The sequence below is a fragment of the Hemiscyllium ocellatum genome, chromosome X (genome assembly GCF_020745735.1).
Source record: "Hemiscyllium ocellatum isolate sHemOce1 chromosome X, sHemOce1.pat.X.cur, whole genome shotgun sequence".
Classification (NCBI taxonomy): Eukaryota; Metazoa; Chordata; class Chondrichthyes; order Orectolobiformes; family Hemiscylliidae; genus Hemiscyllium; species Hemiscyllium ocellatum.
The window spans coordinates 9,342,982-9,370,180 of NC_083453.1; the positions used below are offsets into that span (position 1 = coordinate 9,342,982).

The following is a 27,199-nucleotide window of genomic DNA, read 5'->3' on the forward strand; positions in this document are numbered from 1 at the left end:
TTTTTCCTCTACGTATTTCCTTCTTAGTAATCCTCTGTTGTTCTTTAAAAGCTTCCAAGTCCTCTGTTTTCCCACTTATCCTTGCTATGTTATACTTTTTCTCTTTTAACTTTATATGTTTCTTAACTTCCCTTGTCAGCCACGGCCGCCCATGCCTCCTCCTGGGATCTTTCTTCCTTTTAGGAATGAACTGATCCTGCAACTTCTGCATTATACACAGAAATATCTGCCATTGTTCCTCCACAGTCATCCCTGCTAAGGTATTGCACCATTGAACTTTGGCCAGCTCCTCCCTCAGAGCTCCATAGCTCCCTTTATTCCTTGACATTGCCAAGCACTTGTTGCTATCTGGTATGAAGATACTCACAATGCAAGTGTCTTTATCATCATCTTGATATCCTGGCCATGACCTGGTTGAAGTCCTTCGCTAAGGGCAAATTTACTGTCCGCAAAGTCCATCTTACTCAATTGGCAAGAGTGCACTAACAGTCAAACCCCACTGTTCCACAGATGACAAAATACCCCAATTAAACCACCAAGATGGTCAACTTGCTCTTGACTGATGTACTATATGTAAGTCAAGACTAACTCACACCAGGTTTCAACATCAACAGGAAAATAGTTCTTAGAGTAAAAATGCTTACTCTGTAAAAAATGACAGACAAGCAGACAAACAAACACACTTTAAATAAGACAGACAAAAACTGAACTTGGACACAAATATTATGGGCAGGGAGAACAATTTCTGTTGACCAAAAGCCCAGACGACAAAGTGAAGAGTTATTTCTCACTGTCCCTTTGGCATTGTAGCACAATACTGTCTGAAGAGCGATGGCCGATCAATGATTCAGTGGTTGACTGGGTGGACCTAGGAGTTTTCTTGTACTACAATTGCCTTTTGACTCTCTGAGATGTCTTTGTCTTTTCACTCACACAGAGAAGAGAGAGAGAGAGAGAGAGAGAGAAAACAGACAGACATTCCCTGTTTGCTGGCTTCTGGATGTCTCGGGTTGTTCTGTACTCAGGTCTATAACAAACTGCAGCCAGACCAATCCAAAGGCTATCAAGAGGCAGTTGTTCCTTCACTTAGAGAGTCCTGATGTGACTGTGTCTCATCATGTACGCATCTCACTGTGCTGAAGAGTAACATATTCTTTTACAGCTAAACCACATACTACACAATCCCACTTGATCTTCAAGTTATAGAGACAGAGAATCATGCAGCATAGAAACAGACCCTTTGGTCCAACCATAGCTCCACACTAAACTAGACCCACCTGCCTGCGCTGGCCCATATCCCTCCAAACCTTTCCTATTCATATACCCATCCAAATGTCTTTTCAATGTTGTACCTGTACCTGCCTCTATCACCTTCTCTGGCAGTTCATTCCACACATGAACCAATCTGTGTAAAAAAGTTGCTCCTTAGGTCCTTTTTAAATCCTTCTCCTCTCACCTTAAAAATATGCCCTCCAGCTTTTGGATTCCCCCACCCTAAGGAAAAGAGCCTTGTCATTCACTTTACCCATGCCCCTCATGATTTTATAAACCTCTACAAAGTCATCCCTCAACCTCCTACATTCCAACGTCCCTGCCTCTCCAGCCTCGCCTCCTAACTCAAGCCTTCCATTCCCGGCAACATCCTGGTTAAACTCTTCTGAATCCTCTCCAACTTAGTAATATCCTTCCTGTAACAGGGCGACCAGAACTAGACACAGTACTCCAGAAGAGGCCTCACCTACGTCCTGTATAACCTCAACATGACGTCCCCAGCTCCTACACTCAAAGGACTGAGTCATGAAAGGGTTGTTGAAGGTTGAAGGGGAAAGAGATCTCCTGGTCCTTGTTAGCTATCTAACAGTGTCCAATTTCCATTATCTGTTTCATAGTCCAAAAGGAAAAATATGTGATCTCTTATCATATTCTTTGTTCTTTATTACTACATTTTTTACTCAAATTGTTAACCTTGTGGATGACAGATGAGTGACTGCCTGTGTAATTCTAACACAATTGACATTTTGTCTTCTATATTTCTACACCCACCCCCCCCCCACGCCACCCACCGATGTCAAAAAGACTTCTTTAATTTCTTCAGTGGAGATCCAATGTGCCATTAAAGAAATTCACAGATTTTCCCAAATACAGTACAGGCTGTTCCATTGTAATGCACATTTCATCAACGCAAAGTCGCCGTAACACTATTGACAAATTGGGGACGTTGTTTCTAAAGTGCGAACTTTTACAACGTGTGTTGGCTATAACGTGATGACATCGCCAACACTTCAAGCGTTATTTCTAGAGCCCGATTTTTCTATAACAAGGGGTTGCACAAGAACACTGCCATTGTGTTATAGAAGAACTACCTGTAGCTTTATCATTTTCCATGTCCATAGCTTCACTGTCTTCATCGATGGCTGACATCATGAGAAAGGTATTTCCCTCCATCCATGCTCATAGAATGATTGATCCTGGCTCTTACACAAGGAGTGACCCACTCTTTTGAAAGATATTAGAGTGTTATCATCTATAAGCCTGATTCTGGTGGGATTGACAAATTCCTTCACCTTGTTTGAACCTTTAGTACTTGGAGTCTAGGTAGTGTTTTGGCCAGTCTATTCTTCACACTGTCAATGTGCATCCACTGACTAACAATGCCTAGTTAACAGATACTGGCACCAACACATTCATGGAATTGAATTGAATTAGTTGTATTGTCATCACTTCGCCACTGCACTGAAATTTCTTCTGACCAAATACTTTGATCCGTATCTCTGTCTTCTTCCTTTGAATCTTCCATTTTGTGTTTAGTTTGGAATGCTGTGTTGTTTAGGGCTGAAACACTGGTTTGCAAATGCAGAGCGATGCCAACAGCATGGGCTCAATCCCCACACCAGCTGGTGTTGCCATGAAAGAGTTGCCTTCTCAACCTCTCCCTTTACCCGAGGTGTGGTGACCCTCAGGTGAAACCACCACTCTAGTGAGAGAGCAGCCCTGCTGGTCTTCAGCAAACCTTCACTTATATGGTTTGGGACGGTGCATGATGCATTTTGAAACTTAAAAACATCAATTGACCATACTCTGGGTTCTTAAAGGATTCATTCTCTTCTTATAACTCCCAAATTCTCTTCACACCTTCAGATTGTCAAAAGCATTTCTGTTTTCATTTCTCTTCATTATAAATTCGATTGTACTGTCTCCTGGGATCTGTATCCTGCATTTTTCTGCTTGCCCCATTCAGGCCATGAGTGCAGGAAAAGAATGCTTTCCAAGGAATTGTTTTCATGCTTCTGATATTGATTCAAGCAGTTAGCGTTTATCCACCAAATTATCTCTGTCAAAATGCAAAGTCTGTCTCATCCTGACAAAGGGTTCTGGCCTGAAACGTTGATTTTCCTGCTCCTCGGATGCTGTCTGGCCTGCTGTGCTCTTCCAGCTCCACATCTATTGACTCTGACTTCCAGCACCTACAGCCCCTTACTGTCTCTCTGTCTATATTTGGCAGTTTAGTGCAGTTTAATAACTTAAAGAGGTGTACTGATGAAGAAATTCCCAACCGCAGTCTTCTATACAATCTACTGAATTCCGTTCTGCATTTTTTGATGAAACGATCTTCACTCCCTCTAAATTTGTCAAGATATGACCAGTTTCTCAGAGTACCGCGCTTTTCTTTCATTGAGGGGCAGTGTGGAAGGAGAACGTGGACAGGTGGGCAGATTCCACATGCCTCAGTTTGATTTTTATTTGTGCTCCAGGGTTCGGTTCCCGATTCTCAAGCCCCCGGAACATGCTGAAGGTGAACAGAAAGTGGACCTCTTCCATCTCGCCCCTCTCCGACAACAGCCTCGATCTTCACACCATGATCAGGACATCGCCTAACTCTCTCGTGGCCTTTATCAATAACTCTCACTGCAGCTCAACAACCAATGGGTCGTATGGCCACTTATCTGTCACAGGCATCAGGTGAGGCCTTTCGCAAACATGAAACATTTCCTCCGCCTACTAGCTGGGAGAACCTGAAAATAGCAAGAGCTGGGGAAAGTATGATATACCCAATACATCGGGGTCGATACTAACCCTACCTTCTGACCTAAACCACACAGCCCCATCTGCCCAGAAACATAGCAAGTCACCCTTTGAGCTAGTTTACTCAGCTTCTGTAGTCGGTCATTGCTAGTTCACCTGAACTGCTTTCAATGAAAACCACTCCCCTTGAGCAGAATAAACAGCTTTTCCCGGGTCAGCTTTGTCGATTCGTTTCGCTGACAGGAAAGCCTTACCGCCAAATTCTTGAATGGTTCCGTTCTCTGACGAAGGCTAATCAACTGATGCTGTGAGCTGTGCACAGGGGAGCAGAGCAGGCTGTGGGTTCGGAGAGGCCGCATTCCGCCGTGATGTGATCGTGCACAGGGAGGGGCATTGGGGGGAATTCGTTGCTGAGGAGATGGTGCTGGTCAGCTGAGTTCATGACAGGCCAGCCATTGTCTGACTGACTGGTTTTTGAATTATAGCCCGACGTGTGGATTTCCTCATCCTCTGACACCGTGCTCCAAGCACCAGCAGTTCCCCATTCAGCCAAAGGGCCCGGCCACCACATTTGGGAGCAGCCAATCCTCAGTGCCTTGCAGTTCCCAGCAGCCCAGTGGAGTCACGCTCCTGACACACTCACAACCGCTCCAGCTTTCCAAACCCTTCCAGGTATGGCAGAGAGGAAGCTGCATATAATCCGGCGTCTTCACCCTGCATTCCAACTGCAGTGGGATAATAGCGGGCACAGTGGTGGCTCAGTGGCTAGCACTGCTGCCTCACAGCACCAGGGACCCGAGTTCGATCCCACCCTCGGGCCACTGTCTGTGTGGAGTTTGCATAGGTTTCCTCCGGGTGCTCCGGTTTCCTCCCACAGTCCAAAGATGTGCAGGTTAGGGTGGATTGGCCATGCTAAATTACCCAAAATGCCCAGGGATGTGCAGGTTAGGGTGGATTGGCCATGTTAAATTACCCATAGTGCCCAGAGATGTGCAGGTTAGGGTGGATGGGCCATGTTAAATTACCCAAAATGCCCAGGGATATGCAGGTTAGGGTGGATTGGCCATGTTAAATTACCCATAGTGCCCAGGGATGTGCAGGTTAGGGTGGATTGGCCATGTTAAATTACCCATAGTGCCCAGGGATGTGCAGGTTAGGGTAGATTGGCCATGTTAAATTACCCACAGTGACCAGGGATGTGTGGGCTCAGTGGATTAGCCATGGTAACAGGGTTATGGGCCCGGTCAGCATACTCTTTGAAGAGTCAGTGTAGATGTGATGGGCCAAATGGCCTCTGTCTGCATTGTAGGGATTCTGTGTTGTGTAGTATGAGGAAAAATTGGCCAAAGTAATTGTGAGAGAGATGGACTCCCTGGGTGGAATTATAATCACAGGGAGCTGTCCAGATGCCAGGATAGAAAGTAGGTACCCCTTACACCCACTTGCACTCCCCGCGCGATGATAGCTTATTACCAGTTGTTGCTCTGTTGATGTACGTTGGCTTGAGGTACCTCACCTTCGCTTGGAAGGTACATTGTGGCAGTTACACAGCAGAGTCTGAGTTGACATGTCAGCACTAATGTTTCATCTCAATCCTTAATGAAGGCTGAGCCATCAATCAGCAGCTCACTGGACCCCATCAATGCCAGGTATCTGGAAGAGAGATCAGAAGGAGATGTGTCCAGCCCTGCTTCGACAGGCACACAGGTAAATGACTGCCTGGAGTTTCATTTCTGTCACTTGCCCACTTCTGTTGACTCCACCACCACCGCACCGCTCTGTGGCTGAACACTTCAACTCCCCCTCTCACTCCCCCAAGGACATGCAGGTCCTGGGCCTCCATTGCCAAACCCTGGAGGAAGTACGCCTCATCTTCTGCTTTGGGATCCTGCAACTACATGGGATCAGTGTGGATTTCATCAGTTTCCTCATTTCCCCTCCCCCCACCTTACCACAGTCCCAACCCTCCAGCTCAGCACCCTCATGACCTGTCCTACCTGTCCATCATCCTTCCCACCTATCTGCTCCACCCTCCTCTCCGACCTAGCACCTTTACCCCCACCTTCATTTACCTATTGCCTTCCCATCTACCTTCCCCCCGCTCCCCCCCCCAGCCCCACCCCCTCTCCCATTTATCCCTCAGCCCCCTGGCCCACAAGCCTCATTCCTGATGAAGGGCTTATGCCCGAAACACCAACTCTCCTGCTCCTCAGTTGCTGTCTGACCTGCTGTGCTTTTCCAGCGTCACGCTCTCGACCCTTCTGTCGACTGTCTTCTCTCAAGGTGCCGAGTCCAAAGTGATTGTTTCCAGGTCTGAATGCTGTGGGTGAACACAATCTCGCTCCCACCGCAGTCTGGACCGCCACACGAGCACAGGTTGAACGAGGGGTTATATAATGGCGGCCTTACAGTGCTGCAGTTCCTGGGCTGACAGAGAGGTGTCGACACAATGCTGCCACACACATGGCTCGCAGGGAGAGCTGGCATTGCAGAAGCTGTTGAGCTCGCAACTCCTATCCACTCAGGGTCACAAATGTCGTGAACGTTTCCTCAGCTTCATAACCCAGGATTGTAGCCCCCAGCATTGTCACACGAGAGCCTGGGGCTGGATGGGATGGGTGAGACCCTCGTTTTGTCACGAACTGGACATCATGCTGCTCACCCTGGCTCTCTTAAGCATTTAGAGTCATAGAATCAGAGATGTACAGCACGGAAACACACTCTTCGGTCCAACCCTTCCATGCCAACCAGATATCCCAACCCAATTTAGTCCCACCTGTCAGCCCCCAGCCCATATCCCTCCAAACCCTTCCTATTCATATACCCATCCAGATGCCTCTTAAATGTTGCAATTGTACCAGCCTCCACCACATCCTCTGGCAGCTCATTCCATACACGTACCACCTTCTGTATGAAAAAGTTGTCCCTTCGGTTCCTTTTATATCTTTCCCCTCTCACCCTAAACTTATGCCCTCTAGTTCTGGACTCCCCGACCCCAGGGAAAAGACCTTGATAATTTATCCTATCCATGCCCCTCATAATTTTATAACGTCACCCCTCAGCCTCCGACGCTCCAGGAAAAACAGCCCCAGCCTGTTCAGCCTCTCCCTATAGCTCAAACCCTCCAATCCTGTCAACTTCCTATAAATCTTTTCTGAACCTTTTCAAGTTTCACAACACCTTTCCTACAGGAGGGAGACCAGAATTACACACGAATATTCCAATATAACCAATGTCCTGTACAGCCGCAACATGACTTCCCAACTCCTGTACTCAGTACTCTGATCAATAAAGGAAAGCATACCAAACACCTTCTTCACTATCCTATCTACCTGCGACTCCACTTTCAAGGAGCTATGAACCTGCACTCCAAGGTCTCTTTGTTCAGCAACACTCCCTAGGACCTTACCATTAAGTGTATAAGTCCTGCTAAGATTTGTTTTCCCAAAATGCAGCACCTCGCATTTATCTGAATTAAACTCCATCTGCCACTCCTCAGACCATTGGCCCATCTGGCCAAGGTCTTGTTGTAATCTGAGATTTCTTCAATCTTGAGAAAGATCTAATGGTTAAGATGTTACTTTCAAAGAATCACACGATTATTATAGTGCATGAGGAGGCCATTCAGCCTATCAACCTGCAGTGACTGTCCTATCTCGTGCCAATCTCCTGCAATCTCCCCATATCCCTTCTATCCACAAAAAAGTGAATCATGGTTCCAGTGAAGTCCGTTGTGCCTGCACCAGTTCCATTATCTAATCTTCTGCCTTTTCCCCATGTCCCTGCGAGCTATTTTCATTCAAGTAACCATCCATGTCCTTGTGAATGCGCCCACTGAGCCAGCCGTTTCCAGGCTGTGCATTCCAGACCCTCGCCGAGAGGGGCAAAAAAAGATTTCACACTGGCTTTGTTTGCGCACCACTTTAAATCCATCACTTGTCCCAGCTCCAGGCTGATTCGAAAGGCAGCCTGATCAGAGTTGTACCTGGCTTCCTCACCAACACTCTGAGCCAGCTGTCTTCCTGGGCAGGCACCCTCTCAAGTGGATCCCTCCGAAAGCGACTCCCCTCATGCTGCCTGTGCACATGGTTTCTCCCAGTGAAGCAAAGTGACAAACAGGAAGCGCTGGAGAAACTCAGGAAGCTCGGACAGTACTCTGCCCTCCATTTTGATTAAACCCCACCCATGTTTTGCATTTGCTCTGAGGAGAGCTGACTGATTTTCTGTTCTTCGCACTCACGTCAAGACCTACCCTTCAATGTCATCACCTCCTTATTACTTTACAGTAGGCCTTTTGCTCTGGTTCACCATCATCATAAAGTCAGACAGCCCAGAAGAGGGCCATCGAGTCTGTGCTGACTTACCTACACTAGTCCCACCTTCCTTCACAAGACCCATAGCCTTGCATGTTAAGACACATCAAGCGCTCACCCAAGTACTTTTTAAAGGTTGCAAGGTTTCTCACCTCAGCTCCCCTCGCAGACCCCCTCCACTCTCTGGAAGAAAATGTCTTACCTTAAATCTCCTCTAGAACTCCTGCCTTTCACCTTAAAATTGTATCCCCTTGTGACTGACCCTTCACCTATTCCTCCCTGTTCATGCCCCTCATCATCTCACACACCTCTAGCAGGTCCCCCCTCAGCCTTCCCTGCTCCAAATTAAACAACCCGAGCTTATATCCAGCCTCTGTTCACCGCTAAATCTATCAAATCGTCTGTTTCACTTCTCTCTCCTCATTTTATTTCCCTCGACGGTATGAAACCACTTGCCCTGTTGCTGGACTCGAACCGTGTACTCTTGTTTTTTTCCCTCTCTGCAGATGCTGCCAGAGCTGCCGACGTTGTCTGTTTGTGTTTATCCTCCCACTATCTCCTGGGTGAATGTCTCCGGGATGTTAGGAACATGAGTTAGCAGAAATGGGAACAGAGCCTCCTGGAGACACTCAGCAGGTCTGGCAGCATTGGTGGAGAGAGAGAAAACATTTCAGGCCTTCCATTGTTGACAGAGCTAACCCACATATTGCACCCCCTCTGCTTTTCTCCCTGCAGATGTAGTCCTTTTTGAGTATAAATCCTTAAATCTGGGACATTTGAGTCTCCGGCCTGTGGAAACAATTCCTAGAATTAATATCTGAACCGGACCTCAGAAATGTTAATTCTGATCTCTCTCTCTTTCTGCAGCTTCTCTGAGGCTGTCACACTCTGTTCTGCTCCCCTGATGTACCTTGTATGGTATGATCTGCCTATCTAACACGCAAAACACCACTTTTCACTGTATCTCGGTACGTGTGACAACAATCAGTCACTTCTTCATACTCTCTCACAGAGCCTGAACATAGAACCATTTCAGCTTCTCCTATCTCTCCATGCTGCTGAAGTCTGTCATCCTTATCATATCAGCAACATCCTCTGGGCGATACCCCATTGAGGTTAAATAAGCAATAATCCTGCCTTCTGATAGTTACAGTGACAGTCATTTAACGGTCAAAATCCTCTCAGCTCCTCAGATTTGACTCATAGTCATATTCTACAGCACAGAAAAAGGCCCTTCAGCTCATTGAGTCTGCACACTGGCCCTAAACAACCCCCTAACTATTCAAGTCCCATTTTCTAGTACTTGATTCGTACCCCTATGTGCCTTGGCATCCCAAGTGACACATCGAAATCCTTCTCCCACCCTTAACAGACAGAGAGTTCCAGATTCCCCACTCCCTCTCTGGGTGAAGAGGATTTTCTTCACATCCCGTCTAAACCTCTTGACCCTGATCCTAAATCTCTGCCTCTGGTCATTGATCCCTCCATCAAGGGGAGAGGTATCTTCCTGCCCATCCTATCTATACCCCTCATTCTTTTATACATCTCAATCATGTCCCCCTCCTCAATCTTCTCAGCTCACCCATCCCCACTTCACCACCCCACCCACCCCCTTTATCTGCAGCTCTGCCCCCACACCCACCCTTCCAGTCCTGAAGGAGGGCTACATCCGAAATGTCAACTTCTCCACCTCCTGATACTGCCTGGCTTGCTGTGTCCTTCCAACTTCCTGCCTGTCTATTAAGGAAAACAGCTCCAGTCTGTCCAGTCTCTTTTCATCACTGAACCCTCCAGCCCAGGCAACGTCCTGGTAAATCTCCTCTGCCCCCTCTCCAGTGCTATCACATCCCTCCTATAATGGCGAGTCCAGAACTGCACACAGTATCATAGCTGTGGCCTAACTAATGTTCTATACAGTTCCAGCATCACCTCCCTGCTCTTAAACTCTATGCATCGGCTAGTGAAGGCAAGTGACCCATATTCCTTCTTAACCACTTTGTCCATCTGTCCTGATGCCTTCAGGGACTTGTGCACATCAAGGTCCTTCAAATCCTCAGTCATTCCCAGACCCATAAAGAACCACATGCTCTCAATTCCACCCAACTCAAGGTTTGACTCCACTTCAGCCCCTAAAATCCTGTCAGATTCCAACGGTTAGTGGGAACAGCTTTAGAAGTGGTTTGAGGGCCCACTACCTGGACCACCATACAAAGGCAACAGAGACCGGAGGAAAGAGGTGAATGAGAGAGGGGGATAGAAAAAAAAGAGAGAGAAGGAGAATGAAAGAAACTGACTGGAGAAAAAGAAAACAGCAAAGCTATAGTGTGTGTGAGAGAGAGAGAGAAGCAGAAATAATGGGAGATAAGCAGGAGAGGGCGTGCCCTTGCAATTACCATGGAAACCACTATCGCCCTGTTCTCATTTAGCGATGATTTCTAACAGGATCTTTTATTGGGAAGAGAGGATGGAGATAAGGATGATGGGAAACAAGAGCCAGCCATCTATGAGACAAACTGTCACTGGGAAGGGTGCAGTAAAGAGTTCGATGCTCAAGATCAACTTGTGCACGTGAGTAACTCAATACACATTGTGTTTAATATCTGTGAAGGGGGCGAGTCCCCAGGAATGTTCTGGAACCTTCAGGGCCCTGTTGTAAATCACAAGGGCATTGAAAACGTGTTTGTTTTTATTGCATTTCATGTGAGCATTTTTGCTTTATGTGTGGTGGAGGGAGGGGAAAAGATTATCTGTCGTGCGATGTTCACTTTCCACTTGGTGTGGGAAGGATGGGCATCTCAAAGCTGGGCATGTGCCAGCTGACTGATGCCAGGGTAGCAGAGGAGAGGCTGAGGTGAGCTTGGGGTGGGGCTCCAGCATTTGGATTGATCTCTTTGACTTGACACACTGCATTTCTTCGGCTGATTTATATCACCATCCTGCTCACAAAAGATCACCTCAAAGGTGAATACCTTAAAAGTGTGAAGTAGGGCTCAATTTTCTTTTTGAGCGCTCATTTTAAGATTTTCTTGAGGCCTACTATTTGGTTTTTGGGCCTCCTTTTCCATTGTCATTAACTCCTGTATTAGATGATGCAGCCTCATAGCAACATTATCTTGGCCTCACACAGAATTGTTCGTTATTAAATTATCCAATTGGTACAGTGTTCATGACAATAGCATCCAGTTGACAATAGCATCTTGTTGAAAGACTTAAACCAGCTCTGTCTGATTAGATTTGATTCCCTACAGTGTGGAAACAGGCCCAACAAGTCCTCACTGAGGACTCCGAAGAGCAACCCACCCCCCCTCTGACTAATACACTCTGGGAAATTTAGCATGGCCAATCCACCCTGACCTGCACATCTTTGGACTGTGGGAGGAAACTGGAGCACCCGGAGGAAACCCACACAGACACAGGGAGAATGTGCAAACTCCACACAGATAGTGGCTCGAGGGTGGGATCGAACTCGGGTTCCTGGTGCTGTGAGGCAGCAGTGCTAACCACTGAGCCACCGCTGTGCCCGCTATTCTCCCACTGCAGTTGGAATGCAGGAAGCTCACACACAGAGCCCTGTGGGTAAAAGGAATGTGATGCATTACTGCGTTTTTTCGGTGAGGAAAGGGTTATGCTAATCCCTGCTGCATTCCCCATGGCAATGCCCTGACCAGTCAGAGCCTACCCGGTCAGAGTTTAATCAGATAACTAAGATTGACAGGGAACCATTGCTGTTACACCTCCATTGCCATCTGTGATCCAACCAATCAGCAGCCTCTTCTCATCCTGTATAAATTGGTGTTCCCTTTCCAGATTTGGTCTCTCGTATCTCAGCCTTGAGAACTGCAGGCCAGAAAGGTTTGATTTTGGGTCTTGTTTGAGTGGTGTGTAAGTTCTGTACTACCAAGCAAGTCATACCGATTGGGTTAAAGTTGTGCAGTGCTTGTGTTGTTCAATAAGACTCTGATTGAGGGCCTCTTGGGGGTGGCAAGGTCATGTGACTGCAGCAAAGGCTGGGGCTCAGCGACTCTGTCTATCATTTACAGCATATCAACAATGAGCACATTCATGGAGAGAGGAAGGAGTTTGTCTGCCATTGGCAAGAGTGTTCGAGGGAGCAGAGACCGTTTAAGGCCCAGTACATGCTTGTGGTTCACATGAGGCGGCACACAGGAGAGAAGCCACATAAATGTACTGTAAGTCCCAGTTTCTATTGAGTTATCGCTGACGTTGATTGTCAGCTGACAAACAAGTCACTTATACAATGAACATTTCAATTCTTCGCCTTGATGTATACTTCCAGTTTGAAAGTTGCAGCAAAGCTTACTCCAGGCTAGAGAACTTGAAAACCCACCTGCGGTCTCACACTGGAGAGAAACCGTACATCTGTGAGCATGAAGGCTGCAATAAGGCGTTCTCGAATGCTTCCGATCGTGCCAAGCACCAAAACAGGACCCATTCCAATGAGGTAAAGGCCTGGTTAATCATTGCGAAATGCAACCGGTGTATCGTTTACCTGGTCATTATCTTCTACTAAGTGTTAGTCAGTGACAGGGGTGGCACCAGGAGAGCGACAGGAGTGAAGGTTAACTTTAGGGAAACAGGGAAGAGAAATATCAAGTCAGGAAATTGTTAACGGGGAGGTTGGGGGGGGGGTGGGGGGAGCGTAATTGGCATTTGGTAGGGCAGGGGATCAAATAGGGCACCAACTATTGTAACCCACCCAGGGAACAGGCTGGCGCTTGTCTACCCATTCCACCAGCCTTTTGGAGATCCCCCGTCAGACCACCTCAAACTTTACAATGCTCCTAAGTTTTATATTATCTGAAAATTTCACAGTTATGCCCTGTACACCAATGTCTAGCTCAATGGTATATATTGGGAAGAGGAGAGCTCCTAACACTGATCCTCCTGTCTGGAAAACTAACCCTTTACCACTGCTTCCTGTTTCCTAACACTGTCAAATTCAGATCCATGTTGTTATGGACCAGGCCAGACCCCCCCCCCTCAAAACATTTCAAGAAAGTAGCCCAGACCTTAACTTTGCTCATTGTTTTAAGTAGGTGTAAAGTGGATATTCCAGGAGGGATGCAGCTGGTCAAACCACTTAGTTTCAAACAAAACAGAATTTATTTGCAATATTACTGAATGAAGCACAAACAAAAGAGAACAGAATATAGAATAACTTAACCATTCAGAAAACCCAACAGATTATCCCAACTTAATGATGCTGTTCCAAATACTTGCAACAATCCCCATCAACACCCCTTGGCACAAAAAGGTAAAATCAAACACAGGGTCTCACAGGAGAGAGAGGGAGAGAGAGAGAGAGAGAGAGAGAGAGAGAGAGAGAGAGAGAGAGATGGCAGAGGGACTCAGCATGGAACCCCTTCTTCCATGTAGCTGTTTCTTGGATCAGCAACCTCAAACTGACTGCCTGCTTTCAGTGAACAGCCAGACTGCTGAAACCAAACCAGACCAGAGAAAAGCTGAGCTGGGAGAACTGGCCACTCCTCTTTCACTGGACAAGGGTTTTTATTTAAAAACTTAAAAGCTTCTTGAAGTAATCAAGCAGACACTTTTGAAAGAAACAAAGGACAGCATAACCATGCGAAAGGAGCAGCGTCATCACACCTTCCCTCCTTGAAAAAACAAACCATCAATATCCAAAGATGGCTTCATTTTAAAACACTTTCATCTTAAATTGTTAGTAAGCTATGACACCCATATACATGACATTGACAATAAGCATGCGACATGCAGTACTACATTCTGCTTCAGTCTGTTTGACTCCTGCCACCGAAGGCCTCTGTTTCTCATTCAAGTCTCGACAATGTGTCAGCAATCATGTTTTCTCGTCCTGCCACATGCACAACTTTCAAACTGAATGGCTGTAACAAGCTCCATCTAAACAGGCTGGCATGTTTGCCCTTAAATTTCTCTACAAACGTCAGTGGGTTATGGTCAGTGTATATGATTGTCTCAGATATATTACTGGTAATATAAACATTGAAATGTTGTAACACCAACACAAAGCTCAAAATGTCCTTCTCAACTGGCAAATATTTCTGCTGATGAACGTTCAACTTCCTGGAGAAATACTTGATAGGTCTTCTTATCTTCTCATCATCTTCTTGCACAATCACCGCACCGACACCCGCACAGCTCACGTCGATAGTCACCTTGAATGGCTATGTAATTAGTTGTGGCTAATACCGGGGCAATGGTTAACACAGCTTTCAGGCTGTCAACTGCCTTCTGACAGTCTGCTGTCCACTGAAACTTCCTGCCTTTCTTTAGCAATACAGTGGTTGAAGCAGCTACACTGTTAAAATTCAGCACAAACTTTTGATAAAATACACTCAACCCCAGGAACTTTTTGTCGTTGGTATGGAAAGTTCCCCAATTACCTTTGTTTTTACATCTCATGGGGCCATTTGTCCATGTCCAATAACATGGCCCTGGAAGGTGACTTGGGCTTTGGCAAATTCCCTTTTAGCCAGGTTTACCACCAAGACTGCCTTCCGAAGTCAACTGAGCAAGTGTGGTAAATGTTCAAATGTTCCTTTCATGTGTGACTAAAAATCACCAGGTCATCTATATATAGAATGTAGGTTGATTCAATATATGAGTGTGTGAAAGTCATTTCACTGAATCAAGGAATGTAGATTAAATTATTGAATGAGTGAGTGAAACTCGTTTCAGTTGATATCTGAATATAGTTTGATTCACTGATTAAATGAGTGAAACACCTTTCACTGAATCAAAAATGTAGTTTAATTCATTGTTAGTTTGTGAAACGTGTTTCCTTGCAGTATTGATAGTAGTTCGATTAATGAATGAAACAGTTAACACCTTTCTTTGAATGTACTTTGGTTAACGGAATGAACAAGATCAGGTAAAGTCATTGCAAGCAAGAATGAAGTTTGTTTCTTTGAAAGAATGCGGGAGTTTACTTTCATTGGGTAATCTGGCAATGACCTCATTGGTTAGTCTCTGAAATGTGGCGGGAGCATTTTTCATACCAAACGGCATGACTGTAAACAGATACAGTGCATTCGGTGTTACGAAAGCTGACATTGTCTTCACTCTTTCTGACAAAGGTACCTGCCAGTATCCTCTGAGCAAGTCCAACTTAGAAATATAAGTTGCTTGTTCCATTTTTTCAACACAGTCTTCCAAACACAGAATCAGATATGCATCAGTCTTTGTAACTGCATTGAGTGCACACATAACAGTTGGGTGGCATCTGGCTTTGGCACCGTTACTATGGGTGAGCTCCAGTCACTGTAGCTCACTTTGATTATGTCATCTTGGAGCATGTGTTCAATCTCCTTCTGAACATGTGCCAACTTTAGAGGGTCATGCTGATAAGGATGTTGCTTAATCAGAACAGCATCTCTTATATCTACGTCATGCATAATTAGGTTAGTACTTCCCAGTTTATTTCCACATATCTCCCCATGTGATAGTAATACTTGTTTCAGGTTATTTTGATTTTTCGCTGAAAGGTAACTCAAAAATTTATCCAAATTTTTGACAACTTCCTCATTGTCCAGTGTAATTTGAAAAATTCAGAATCTTCTGAACTTGGTGCTTCCCTCTGTGTGGGAACCAATAACACAGTCTCCTTTTGACTTCCTTCCCTGTCAAAATACCTTTTGAGCATATTCACATGACACACTCTGTGAGATTTCTTTCTGTCTGGAGTGCTTATCAAGTACTTCACTTTACTCAATTTCCTTTCGACTTGATAAGGTCCACTAAACCTTGCTTTTAAAGGTTCACCTATCACTGGAAGTAACACTAACACCTTATCGGGAGCAAAAATTGTGAGTTTTTGATTTCTTGTCTGCTTCCTGTTTCATTGTATGCTGTGATACTTTTAAATGCTGTCTAACCAACTCCACTGCTCAATTTAATCGTTCCCCAAAATCTGACAATTAGTCCAAATATGTGGACTCTGAATTCTAACTTACCAATTTCTCCTTAATCAATCTTAGTGATCAAAGAATCCCGACAGTGTAGAAACAGGCCATTCGGCCCAACAAGTCCACCCCGACCCTCTGAAGAATATCCCACCCAGACCCATTCACCTACCCTATTATTCTATATTTCCCATGACTTATACACTTAATGGTAAGGTCCTAAGGAGTGTTGCTGAACAAAGAGACCTTCTAGTGCAGGTTCATAGCTCCTTGAAAGTAGAATTGCAGGTAGGTAGGATAGTGAAGAAGGCGTTTGGTATGCTTTCCTTTATTGGTCAGAGTATTGAGTACAGGAGTTGGGAGGTCATGTTGCGGCTGTACAGGACATTGGTTAGACCACTGTTGGAATATTGTGTGCAATTCTGGTCTCCTTCCTATTGGAAAAACGTTGTGAAACTTGAAAAGGTTCAGAAATGATTTACAAGGATGTTGCCAGGGTTGAAGGATTTGAGCTACAGGGAGAGGCTGAACAGACTGGGGCTGTTTTCCCTGGAGCGTTGGAGGCTAAGGGGTGACCTTATAGAGGTTTACAAAATTATGAGGGGCATGGATAGGATAAATAGACAAAGTCTTTTCCCTGGGGTCGGGGAGTCCAGAACAAGAGGGCATAGGTTTAGGGTGAGAGAGGAAAGATATAAAAGAGACCTAAGGGTGGTACGTGTAAGGAATGAGCTGCCAGAGGATGTGGTGGATGTTGGTACAATTGCAACATTTAAGAGGCATCTGGAAGGTTATATGAATGGGAAGGGTTTGGAGGGATATGGGCCAAATGTTGGCAGGTGGGACTAGATTTGGGTTGGGATATCTGGTCGGCATAGACGGGTTGGACCGAAGGGTCTGTTTCCATGCTGGACATCTCTATGACTCTATGACTAATGCACCTTACCTACACATCCATGAACACTATGGGCAATTTAGCATGGCCAATTCACCTAACCTGCAGATCTTTGGATGTGGGAGGAAACTAGAGTACCCAGAGGAAACCCATGCAGACACGTGGAGAATATGGCAAACTCCACACAGTCGTCCGAGGCTGGAATCGAATCCGGGTCCCTGGCGATGTGAGGCAGCAGTGCTAACCACTGGGCACCATGTCACCCTTTACATGAAATGGTCATCTCACGTCATGCCCCAAAACCAATTCAAATGGACTGAATTTGGTTGATTCATTTGGTGCATTGCTGATCACAAACATAAAAATGGAATTCCTTTATCCCAATCTTTTGGCTAGTCATGACTATAAGCCCCCAACATGGTCTTTAGTGTCTGGTGCCTCCTTTTTTAGCGCTCCCTGCGACTCTGGATGGTACCCAGTAAATTTGAATTGTTTTATTCCTAAGCTGTCCATAACTTCCGTGAATAATTTCGATGTGAAGTTTGACCCTTGATCTGATTGTATCTCTGTAGATAGTCCATACTTAGTGAAAAATGTGAGTAATTCCTCTACACTCCTTTTAGCTGTGATATTGCGGCTTCTGGAAATCTTGTGGACACATGCATTATTGTTAACAAACACTGATTGTTTGAGGTAGGGGTCCTACATAAGCAGTTAAGACTCTTGTAAAAGGTTCCTCAAATGCAGGAATAGGTATTAAAGGTGTGGGTTTTATTACTGCCTGTGGTTTTCCAATTACCTGACATGTATGACACATGTATGGCAAAATTCAACTACATCCGGCTGCAGTCCAGGCCAGTAAAAATGTTTTTATTTGAGCTTGAGTTTTTCTTGCTCCTGACTGACCCCTAGTGGCAGCTCATGCACCACTCGCAGCTCCTCTTTTCACAAACCCACTGGTAACACGATTTAATGAACTTCTGTCCATGTCTCATCGGCCTGAATATGTGATGGTCTCCATTTCCTCATTAAGACATCATTTTTAAGATAATAATATTCAGGGATACATTTGGATTATTTTTCTGTCTCTGCCTTTTGATACAATTGTTTTAAATTTTCATCTTTCTGCTGTAAATCAATTAATTTCTATGAGCTAAAGATATCTGCTGTGTCATCTCCCTGCTCCTGGTTTGTCTCAACTCTGATCAGACAGGGTCTCTGCTAATTCCACTTCAACTTTCTTATCTGTATTCTTTGATCTCTCCTGTTTCAGCTGGTGACTTTGTGATGTCATTACCACAGAGGCAGGAAATATCCCAGGATATATGTCCTGCAATTGTTTCATTGCCTGAGGTTCCACTAGCTTTTCAACCCCAGTAGGCAGCACTCCTACCTGTGAACCAGCTACATCGTTAGCAAGGACAAATTATATTGCTGGAGCTGAGAGTTTGTCCAGTACTCTGATCAGGACTTCTCCACTCTTCACTGCACACTCTAACCTCACTTTACATAATTCTTGTCTCACTGTGAATTCCCATTATTAGCACCTTTTGTTGCAATAGTCCTTCAGAGGTACATATCTCCTCATCTTTCAGCATCACAGATTGAGAGGATCCTGTGTCTCTTAATATTATAACCTCTTTACCTGCTGCTCCTGGCCTATGTGAGTAAACTTTACCTTGGCAGGTCAATGGTTTTAGAAGATCTGGCACTTCCTCCTTAACTAACCTCTGACCAGCTTGTACATTCTGGTGCAGTTTTCTGTTACCACGCCAACAAAATTCACTGGCTTATCCTGTTTTCCTACATCTGTCTTCCCAGTGCTTTTCCCTACCCACCAACACTGTGATTTCATGTGGCCTGCTTTATTGCAGTGAAAACACTGGAGCTTTATAACTTCTCTTTCCCTTTCAAGGGTTTCTTTTTTACCTTGTGGTAAGTTATCCTTATGATCTTCACCAAGATCTACCTTTCTATTTCTGCATGAGGATTTCTCTTTTCCCCAATTTCTTTACCCCATGGATTGAAATTGATGTTGGAAGCCAAACTTTGAATTATAGACTAACTCATAACCATCAACCGTTTCAGCTGCTAATCTTGCTGTTTTAACTTTCTGTTCTCACTACTTCAGAAAGTGAATTTTTGAACTCCTCCAAAATAACTGTCTCTCTAAGAGGGTCATGGGTTTGCTCTATTCTTCATGCCCTTATCCACCAATCAAGATTACTTTGTTTGATTCTTTCAAACTCAATGTATGTTTGATGAGAGTCCCTCCTTAGATTCCTGAAACATTGTCTGTCGGCTTCTGGCACAAGCTCATATGTACTTAAGATGACTTTCTTCATCTCCTCATCCTCCCCAGATACCTCCTCTGATAGGGATGCGAATACCTCACTAGCTCTACCTACAAGTTTTGTTTAGATCAACAAAACCCACATGGTCACCGGCCACTACATTTGTTTAGCCACCTTTTCAAATGAGATGCAAAACACTTCCACATCCTTCTCATCAAATTGAGGCATTGCTTGAATATATTTAAACAGATCCCCACCAGGCCTTTGGCTGCCATGGGTTTGCTCGTCCTCCCTCTCTTCCTCACTGAGCGTACCTTCAGCCTTCACCTCCATCCTGTTAAGCTGACTTTCCTGTCTAAGTGCCTGTCCAATTTATGAAGTTCAAACTCCCTTTCTTTCTTCATTCCCTCTCTCTCCTTTTCTCTCTCTCTCTTTCCTCTGTTTTTAATCACATTTCAAACTGTTTCATTTCTGTTGCCCTTGTCTTTTGCCTCTACCTCAAGTTGCTTCATTTTCAATTGAATGTTAGCCACACCTAAAGATTCAGATGGTGTTTCCAGCAAATGTCAATGCTGAGCTCTTGCTGTAATGATCTCTCCTTTCCTCACGGACAGAGGCAGATCCAGCTCCAGCTTGTCTGCTAATCCCAGCAGCTTGGACTTAATCACCTTCCGCAAAACCCCCAAAGTCACCTCTTCCACCCTCAGACATTGTCGTTAAATACTTTTGATTAAAAAACCAAGAACAACCCAACCTTGTTAAAGGAGCCGCATCATGATAGTGCTGCTGCCCCTTTTATTCCATGGGTCCAACTATACTCACAAATCTCTTGTGCTGCACTATATCAAACAGACGTGTGGAAGTCTGTGTACATCACATCAAATGGAATACCCTGATGAACCTTCCTGTTACCTTGTCACAAAATTCCAGTCAGTCCTTTCAGCCTGATTTGGCCTTAACAAACTTGTGTCATATACAATTCCCTTTCTGTAAAATCATGTTGACTGTGCCTGATTGCATCATGGTTTTCAAAATGTCTTTCTACGACTTCCATAAAAACTGATTGCAGTATTTTCCCAACGATGGATGTCAGACTAACTGGCTTAGACCTTCTTGCTTTCTGTCCCCCTCCTTTCTTGAGATGTTACATTTGCAGTTTTCCAGTCTGCTGGGACCATTCCAGAATCCAGGAAATTTTGGAAGATGGTAACTAAATACGTCCATTATCTCTGCAACCACCTCTGTTGAGAACCGAGGGTGCAAGTCATCAGGTCCAGGAGAATTGTCAGTCCTTAGTCCCATTTATTTTCTCAATCGTTTTTCTCCGTCACTGTAACTGTTTGCAGTCCCTCCCTTCCTTTTGCCCTCTTGATTTTCGATTGTTCTTGGGATGCCTTTTGTGTTTACTACCATGAAGACAGATACAAAATCCTTGTTCAAAGTCTGCCTTTCCTTGTATCTCATTATTGGTTCCCTTGTCTCACTCTCTCAGGGGTCAGCAGTAACTTTAGCAACTCTTCCTTCTGGATATAACTGGAGAAGTCCTTACTGTCTGGTTTTAAACACAGAGTCATACAGCGTGGAAACAGACTCTTTGGTCCAACTCATCCATGCCAACCAAGTTCCTCAAACTAAACCAGCCCTACTTGCCTGCATTTGGTCCATTCCTCTCCAAACCTTTCCTGTTCTTGTGCCTGTCCAAAAGTCTTTGTAACTGTAACTGTATCTACCCCTTCCTCTGGCAGTTCATTCACCACCCTCTGCGTGAAAAAGTTACCCCTCAGGTCCCTTTTCAATCTTTCCCTTCTCACCTTAAAATTGTGCCCTCTAGTTTTGAACTCCCCCACGTGAGAGAAAAGACCTTTGGCTGTTCACCTTATCTGTGCCCCTCATGATTTTATAAACCTCTATAAGGTCACTCCTACACGCAAGGCACCAAAGTCCCAGCCTATCCAGCCTCTCCTTATAACACAAACCCTCCAGTCCCAATAACATCCTTGTAAATCACTTCTGACCTCTCTCCAGCTTAATAATATCCTTCCTAAAGCAGGACAACCAGGACTGGACACAGTACTCCAGAAGAGGCCTCACCAATGTCCTTTACAACCTCAACATGACGTCCCAACTCCTACACTCAAAGGACCGAGCAATGAAGGCAATGCCTTCTTAACCCCCCTGTCTACATGTGATATCACTTTCAAGTTATTTATGCTCATCTTCTAAATTAAAACCCAAACTGTTTGTTTTAGATATCTTTTGCTGGTTTCTAAGATTTTCCCAGTCGACTGATCTGTCACTAAAATCCGTATAATCCCCACAGTGTGGAAACAGGCCCTCCAGCCCAACAAGCCCACACCAACCCTTTGAAGAGCAACCCACCCAGACCCATTCCCCCACCCTATTATCCTTATCCCAACCAATCCACCCTAACCCGCACATCCCTGAACACTATGGGAAATTAAGCAAGGCCAATTCACCTTAACCTGCACATCTTTGGACTGTGGGAGGAAACCGGAGCACCCCCACGCAGACACAGGGAGAGTGTGCAAACTCCACACAGACAGTCTGTCCAAGGCTGGAATTGAACCCAGGTCCTTGGAGCTGTGAGGCAACAGTGCTAACCACTGAGCCACCGCCGCCCCCACCCCTGGTGTCATGTATCCTATCTTTCAATTTGACACCATCCTCAATTTCCTGAGTTAGCTCCAGACGATATGTCTTTCTCATAAAGTGGAATATATTTAAGTTTAAGACACAGGTTTCAGACCCAAATTCCTCATCCTCAAACTGAATGTGAAAATCTCTCCTGTTATGATCACTCTTACCTTGAGGATCCTTAGCTATGAGGTCATTAATTAATCCCCACCTATTCCCTGGTTGGTTCCAGAATGTATTGTTCCCAGAAACTATTGCAAATAGTGAGCTAATCTTAAAAACTATTTTACCAATTTGATACATACAAACTATAATTAAAAACTCCCACAATTACTGCAGGATGTTTCTTACAAACGTCCATTATTCCTTGATGTATACTCTGTTCTAGAGTGTAGATACAGTCTGGGATGTATCAACCACTCCTACAGTGATTCCCTTCCATTTCTATTTTTCATCTCCATCCAAACATAAGAACCAGGAGCAGGAGTAGGCCATCTTGTCCATCGAGCCTGCCCCGCCATTCAGTAAGATCGTGGACGCAACTCCACTTACACGCCCGCTCACCATAACCTTTCTTTACTGTTCAAAAGTCTCTCTACTGTTGCCTTAAAAACATTGTATCCTTAACTGGGCAGGGAATTCCACAGATTCACATCCCTTTGGGTGAAGAAGTTCCTCCTCAACTCAGTCTGACATCTGCTCCCCTTCATTTTGAGGCTGTGCCCCTACTTCTGGTTTCACCCACTAGTGAAAACAACCTCTCCACTTCTATCCTGTTTATTCCCTTCATAATTTTATATGTTTCTCTAAGATCCCTCCTCATTCTTCGAAATTCCAATGACTATAATCCCAGCCTGCTCAGTTTCTCCTCAATGGCCGACCCCCTCAACTCTGGAATCAACCTCATGAACCCCCTCTGCACTCCCTCCAGCGCCAGCACGTCCTTTCTCAAGTAAGGAGACCAAACCTGCACACAGTACTCCAGGTGTGGTCTCACCAGCACCTTGTACAGCTGCAACATAACCTCCCTGCTTTTAAACTCAATCCCTTTACCAATCAAGGACAAAATTCCATTTGCCTTCCTAATTACCTGTCACACCAGCAGACCAACCTTCAGTGATTCATGCACAAGGGCACCCAGGTCCCTCTGCACAGCAGCACGCTGCCATTTTACACGATTTACATCTGATTCTAGTCTTGACCTTTCGAACCAAGATCTAATGATCTCACCCTTTATCATCAGAACTAACCCCATCTCTATTTACGAGCTGCCTGTCCTTCCAGAACCCCTTTGAATATTCAAATCTTAAGACTGATCACTTTGCCCTCAGATCTCTATAATGAGTATCAGATTATTTGTGTTCTCAGTTTGACCACCTTGTTCTTAATGCTTCAAATAAAGAAGCTTTAATTCTGGCTTTTGTCTATTTGTCACTGCTTTGACCATATTTCCTGCTACACTATTATGTTTGCGCACTCTCAGCCTTCTGGACACACTCTGGTTATCATTAGCTGAAGTGCTATCCTGATATTAATTCTCGTCCTTTCTTGTTAACGATTTTTTTTTACTTACAGTGTGAAAACAGGCCCTTCGGCCCAACAAGTCCACACCGATCCGCCGAAGCGCAACCCACCCATACCCTTACATATACCCCTTACCTAACACTACGGGCAATTTAGCATGGCCAATTCAGCTGACCTGCACATCTTTGGACTGTGGGAGGAAACCGGAGCAAACCCATGCAGACACGGGGAGAACGTGCAAACTCCACACAGTCAGTCGCCTGAGGCGGGAATTGAACCCAGGTCCCTGGCGCTGTGAGGCAACAGTGCTAACCACTGTGCCACTGTGCCACCCTAATCGTTTTGAATTTTGATCCTTCCCTCCCACTCCCCACTATTCAGGCTAAAGTACTCTCTATGGCCTGAGTTAGACAACTCACTGGGACACTGGTCCCATTGGAGGTCAGGTGAAGCCTGTCCCGACTTGCTGCAGTGCTGGTGCCAGTGCCCTGTCAGATAAAAGCCATTTCTCCCATGCCAACCTGAGCCACATATTCACTCTCTGATCAGATCTGCCCGACACAAATTAGCATCTGACCTGATGGGTGATCTCCAGGGGTTGGGCAAGTGCATGGTGTAGAAATACTGAGCTGGAACTTTTAGTCATCGATACTTCTAAAGCAATAACATTGAAGCTGCTCATCCTGCCCTCATCACCAGAACCCCTGCTCACATGACTATCTCCAAGCACAAAGTATCGGGATGACTTTCCCCTCGGACATGTATCACAGGGTTGGAAGCTCATTGACTCCAGCTTATCAGCTGAGAGCAGACATTCCTGGAGCTGCAGAGACTTCCTGTACATGTGGATGTTGTGGTACACACTGCTGTCCAGCAACACCAACACACCACGACTGCAACACATTAGCAACTCCACCATCTTTGTTTTGCTGCATTTAACTAGAGCTTGTCCTTGAGAAATTCCAATCCAGGATTCTCTGTATTTAAAGTCATTTAACCTTTTACATTTAAGACTGTGCTTACACTCCCCTGTAAGTTTGGAGGAAAAAACCTGATCAGTCACTTACCTACTTAGCCTCTGGTCTTCAGCCTGCTGGTAGCTGACTTCCTCAGTGTTCATCGCTGCACCAGAACAGTGCCTCTTCCCTCACCTGCCAAATTCCCCAAAACTAGGCAACTCTGTCAAAGCTGTACTGCATTGAGCTGGGCTTTGTGCACTTTATTCCCATTAATGGGAGCGTTGTCGAAAGATCTATGAATGAACTCACACACGTTATCAACCTTTGATGAGGAAATAAGAAGTAGAAGCAGGAGTAGGCAAGATGTCCCCTTGATGTACTCTGTCAATCCACAAGATGGGGTGGCATGGTGGCGCATGGTTAGCAGTGCTGCCTTACAGTGCCAGTGACCTGGGTTCGATCCCTACCTTGGGCAACTGTGTGGAGTTTTCCCATTCTCCCCGTGTCTGTGTGGGTTTCCTCCCACAGTCACAAAGATGTGCAGGCCAGGTGAATTGGCTATGCTAAATTGCCCATAGTGTTAGCTGCATTGGTTGGTTAGGGGAATGGGTCTGGTTGGGTTACTCTTCAGAGGGTCGGCATGGACTTGTCTGCATACTCCAGGTAATCCAATCTAAGATCATGCCTGACCTTTGACCCCAACTTCCTGCACTGTCTCCTTTTATATCTAAACATATCTGGCATGATTGTGCTCAAACACCAACAATCCGCAGCCCTCTGGAGCAGAGGGACAGAGTTTTGAGTCCAGTGTGACTCTTACTCTGAACTGAAAGGAGCTGGAAAACAGGTCAAAAATAGAACCCAAACCTATTTTCCTACACCCTCAGATTCTGAAGAAGGTTCACTTGAAGTCAAAACATGACCTTGCTTTCTCTCTCCACACATCCTGCCAGACCTGCTGAGTTTCTCCCATTTTGGTTAGTTAACCATGAGGTGGAATCCCAACTAATGCCCAGATCTCCTTAAGCCCTGCATCACAACGTCAAACCAAAGCGAAGCAAAATCTTCGGGTGTCAGTGTGCTGTCAGGTCCTGTCTGTGTGTGACACAGTTGACTGAGCTAGCCCGAATTCTGCCAGGAAGCAGCTCAGAGCTGACTCACGCTTCAAATCCTCATCAGTTTGGGAAATCCCTTCACACCTCCCTTCCCTTCCCCCCACCTCCACCGACCAAGAGCTAATCATTTTGTCCATTCGGTCAACAGAAACCGTATATCTGTAAGATTCCATACTGCACCAAACGGTACACTGATCCCAGCTCACTCCGAAAGCATGTGAAGACTGTACATGGACCTGAGGCACACATAACGAAGAAGCAGCGTGGGGACATCAACGCCAGGCCATCCGCAGCGCAAGATGGAGCGAGACCATTGCCAGGACAGGATGGAGATGCTCCCCATGATGAAGGCAACTACGCTGCCAATAAAGACTTCCTGCAGCACACATTCATGGTGCCCGACACGACCATGGTAAGAATGTGAGCTCATGTGCATTCCATTTTGGGTACAGCTGGTGCCAGGGTAAACGCTCTCCTCTCACTCCATCAGCGGCATGTTTGCATGCAGTGCAACGGCAGCAAGTGGAGGGAGATGGTGCCCACGCTTGTCACTCAGGCACCTCAGGAAAGATCGCTCCAGGCAGTTTGTTGTTGGGGAGAAAGTGACTGCACATCGGGACAAGTTACCCCTTCCTGGTGACTTGTTCTGGGCTGTGGTCCTATGGGATACCCAACAGTGTCTGGGATCTGACTTGAATTGGCCACTTTTCAGGAATGATGCCACCTGTCAACAGAACGGACATTGGGAAGATGGTCCCATTGGTAGGAGAGATGAGGGCCCAAGGGCACAGCCTTAGAGTAAAGGGAAGACCTTTTAGAACGGAGATAAGGAGAAACTTCTTCAGCCAGAGAGTGGAGAATCTATGGAACTCATTGCCAGAGAAGGCTGTGGAGGCCGTGTCATTGAGTATATTTAAGACTGAGATTGTTCTTGGGGATAAAGGGGAGAAAGACGGAGAATGGGGCTGAGAAACTTATCAGCCATGATTGAATGGCGGAGCAGACTCGATGGGCTGAATGGCCTAATCTCTGCTCCTTATCATAGGCTGGTATCTGTATGCTGCTAATGCTTCTTGTGAATGTGGCTAACTCGGAGTTTTGATTATCTGCATAACTCTGTTTTGGTTGATTGAGGGATAAACACTGGGTTGAAACAGCAGGCAGGTATGGCCATCAGTGTCACGAAAGTCCAACAGAGCAGCACGGGAGGATCAGCCTGGGTGTCTCATGCCCTGTTGTGGGACTTGAAGCCTTTTCAATTAGAGGTGAATGTTTCGCCCACTAGGCCAGGCACACCCACAGCTGCCACACTCCTTCCTTACTGGTGTCTCGAAGCTGCCAATGGGAGTGACATTGGTGATTGATCATAGCAGATTGCCGACATGCCAGGCTCCCATCAGAATTGGCAGTGCCCCTCTCCACTTCAACTTGAGTGAATTTTTCGAGGGGGTGATGAAGGTGGTCGATAAGGGTAGAACAGTGGATGTTGTCTCCATGGA

The 27,199-nt window shown here is 45.6% G+C and overlaps 1 protein-coding gene across 1 annotated transcript in view; it reads left to right on the plus strand.

Annotated features, from left to right (window-relative positions):
* LOC132805685 (transcriptional activator GLI3-like) overlaps positions 1-27,199 on the plus strand; it is a 49,691-nt gene that overhangs the window by 16,915 nt on the left and 5,577 nt on the right. The window contains exons 3-9 of the mRNA XM_060820868.1: positions 3,753-3,960; positions 4,509-4,695; positions 5,629-5,730; positions 10,779-10,904; positions 12,377-12,526; positions 12,634-12,798; positions 25,849-26,112. Coding sequence (XP_060676851.1) covers positions 3,753-3,960; positions 4,509-4,695; positions 5,629-5,730; positions 10,779-10,904; positions 12,377-12,526; positions 12,634-12,798; positions 25,849-26,112 — 1,202 coding nt within the window. The remainder of the gene's footprint in view (positions 1-3,752; positions 3,961-4,508; positions 4,696-5,628; positions 5,731-10,778; positions 10,905-12,376; positions 12,527-12,633; positions 12,799-25,848; positions 26,113-27,199) is intronic.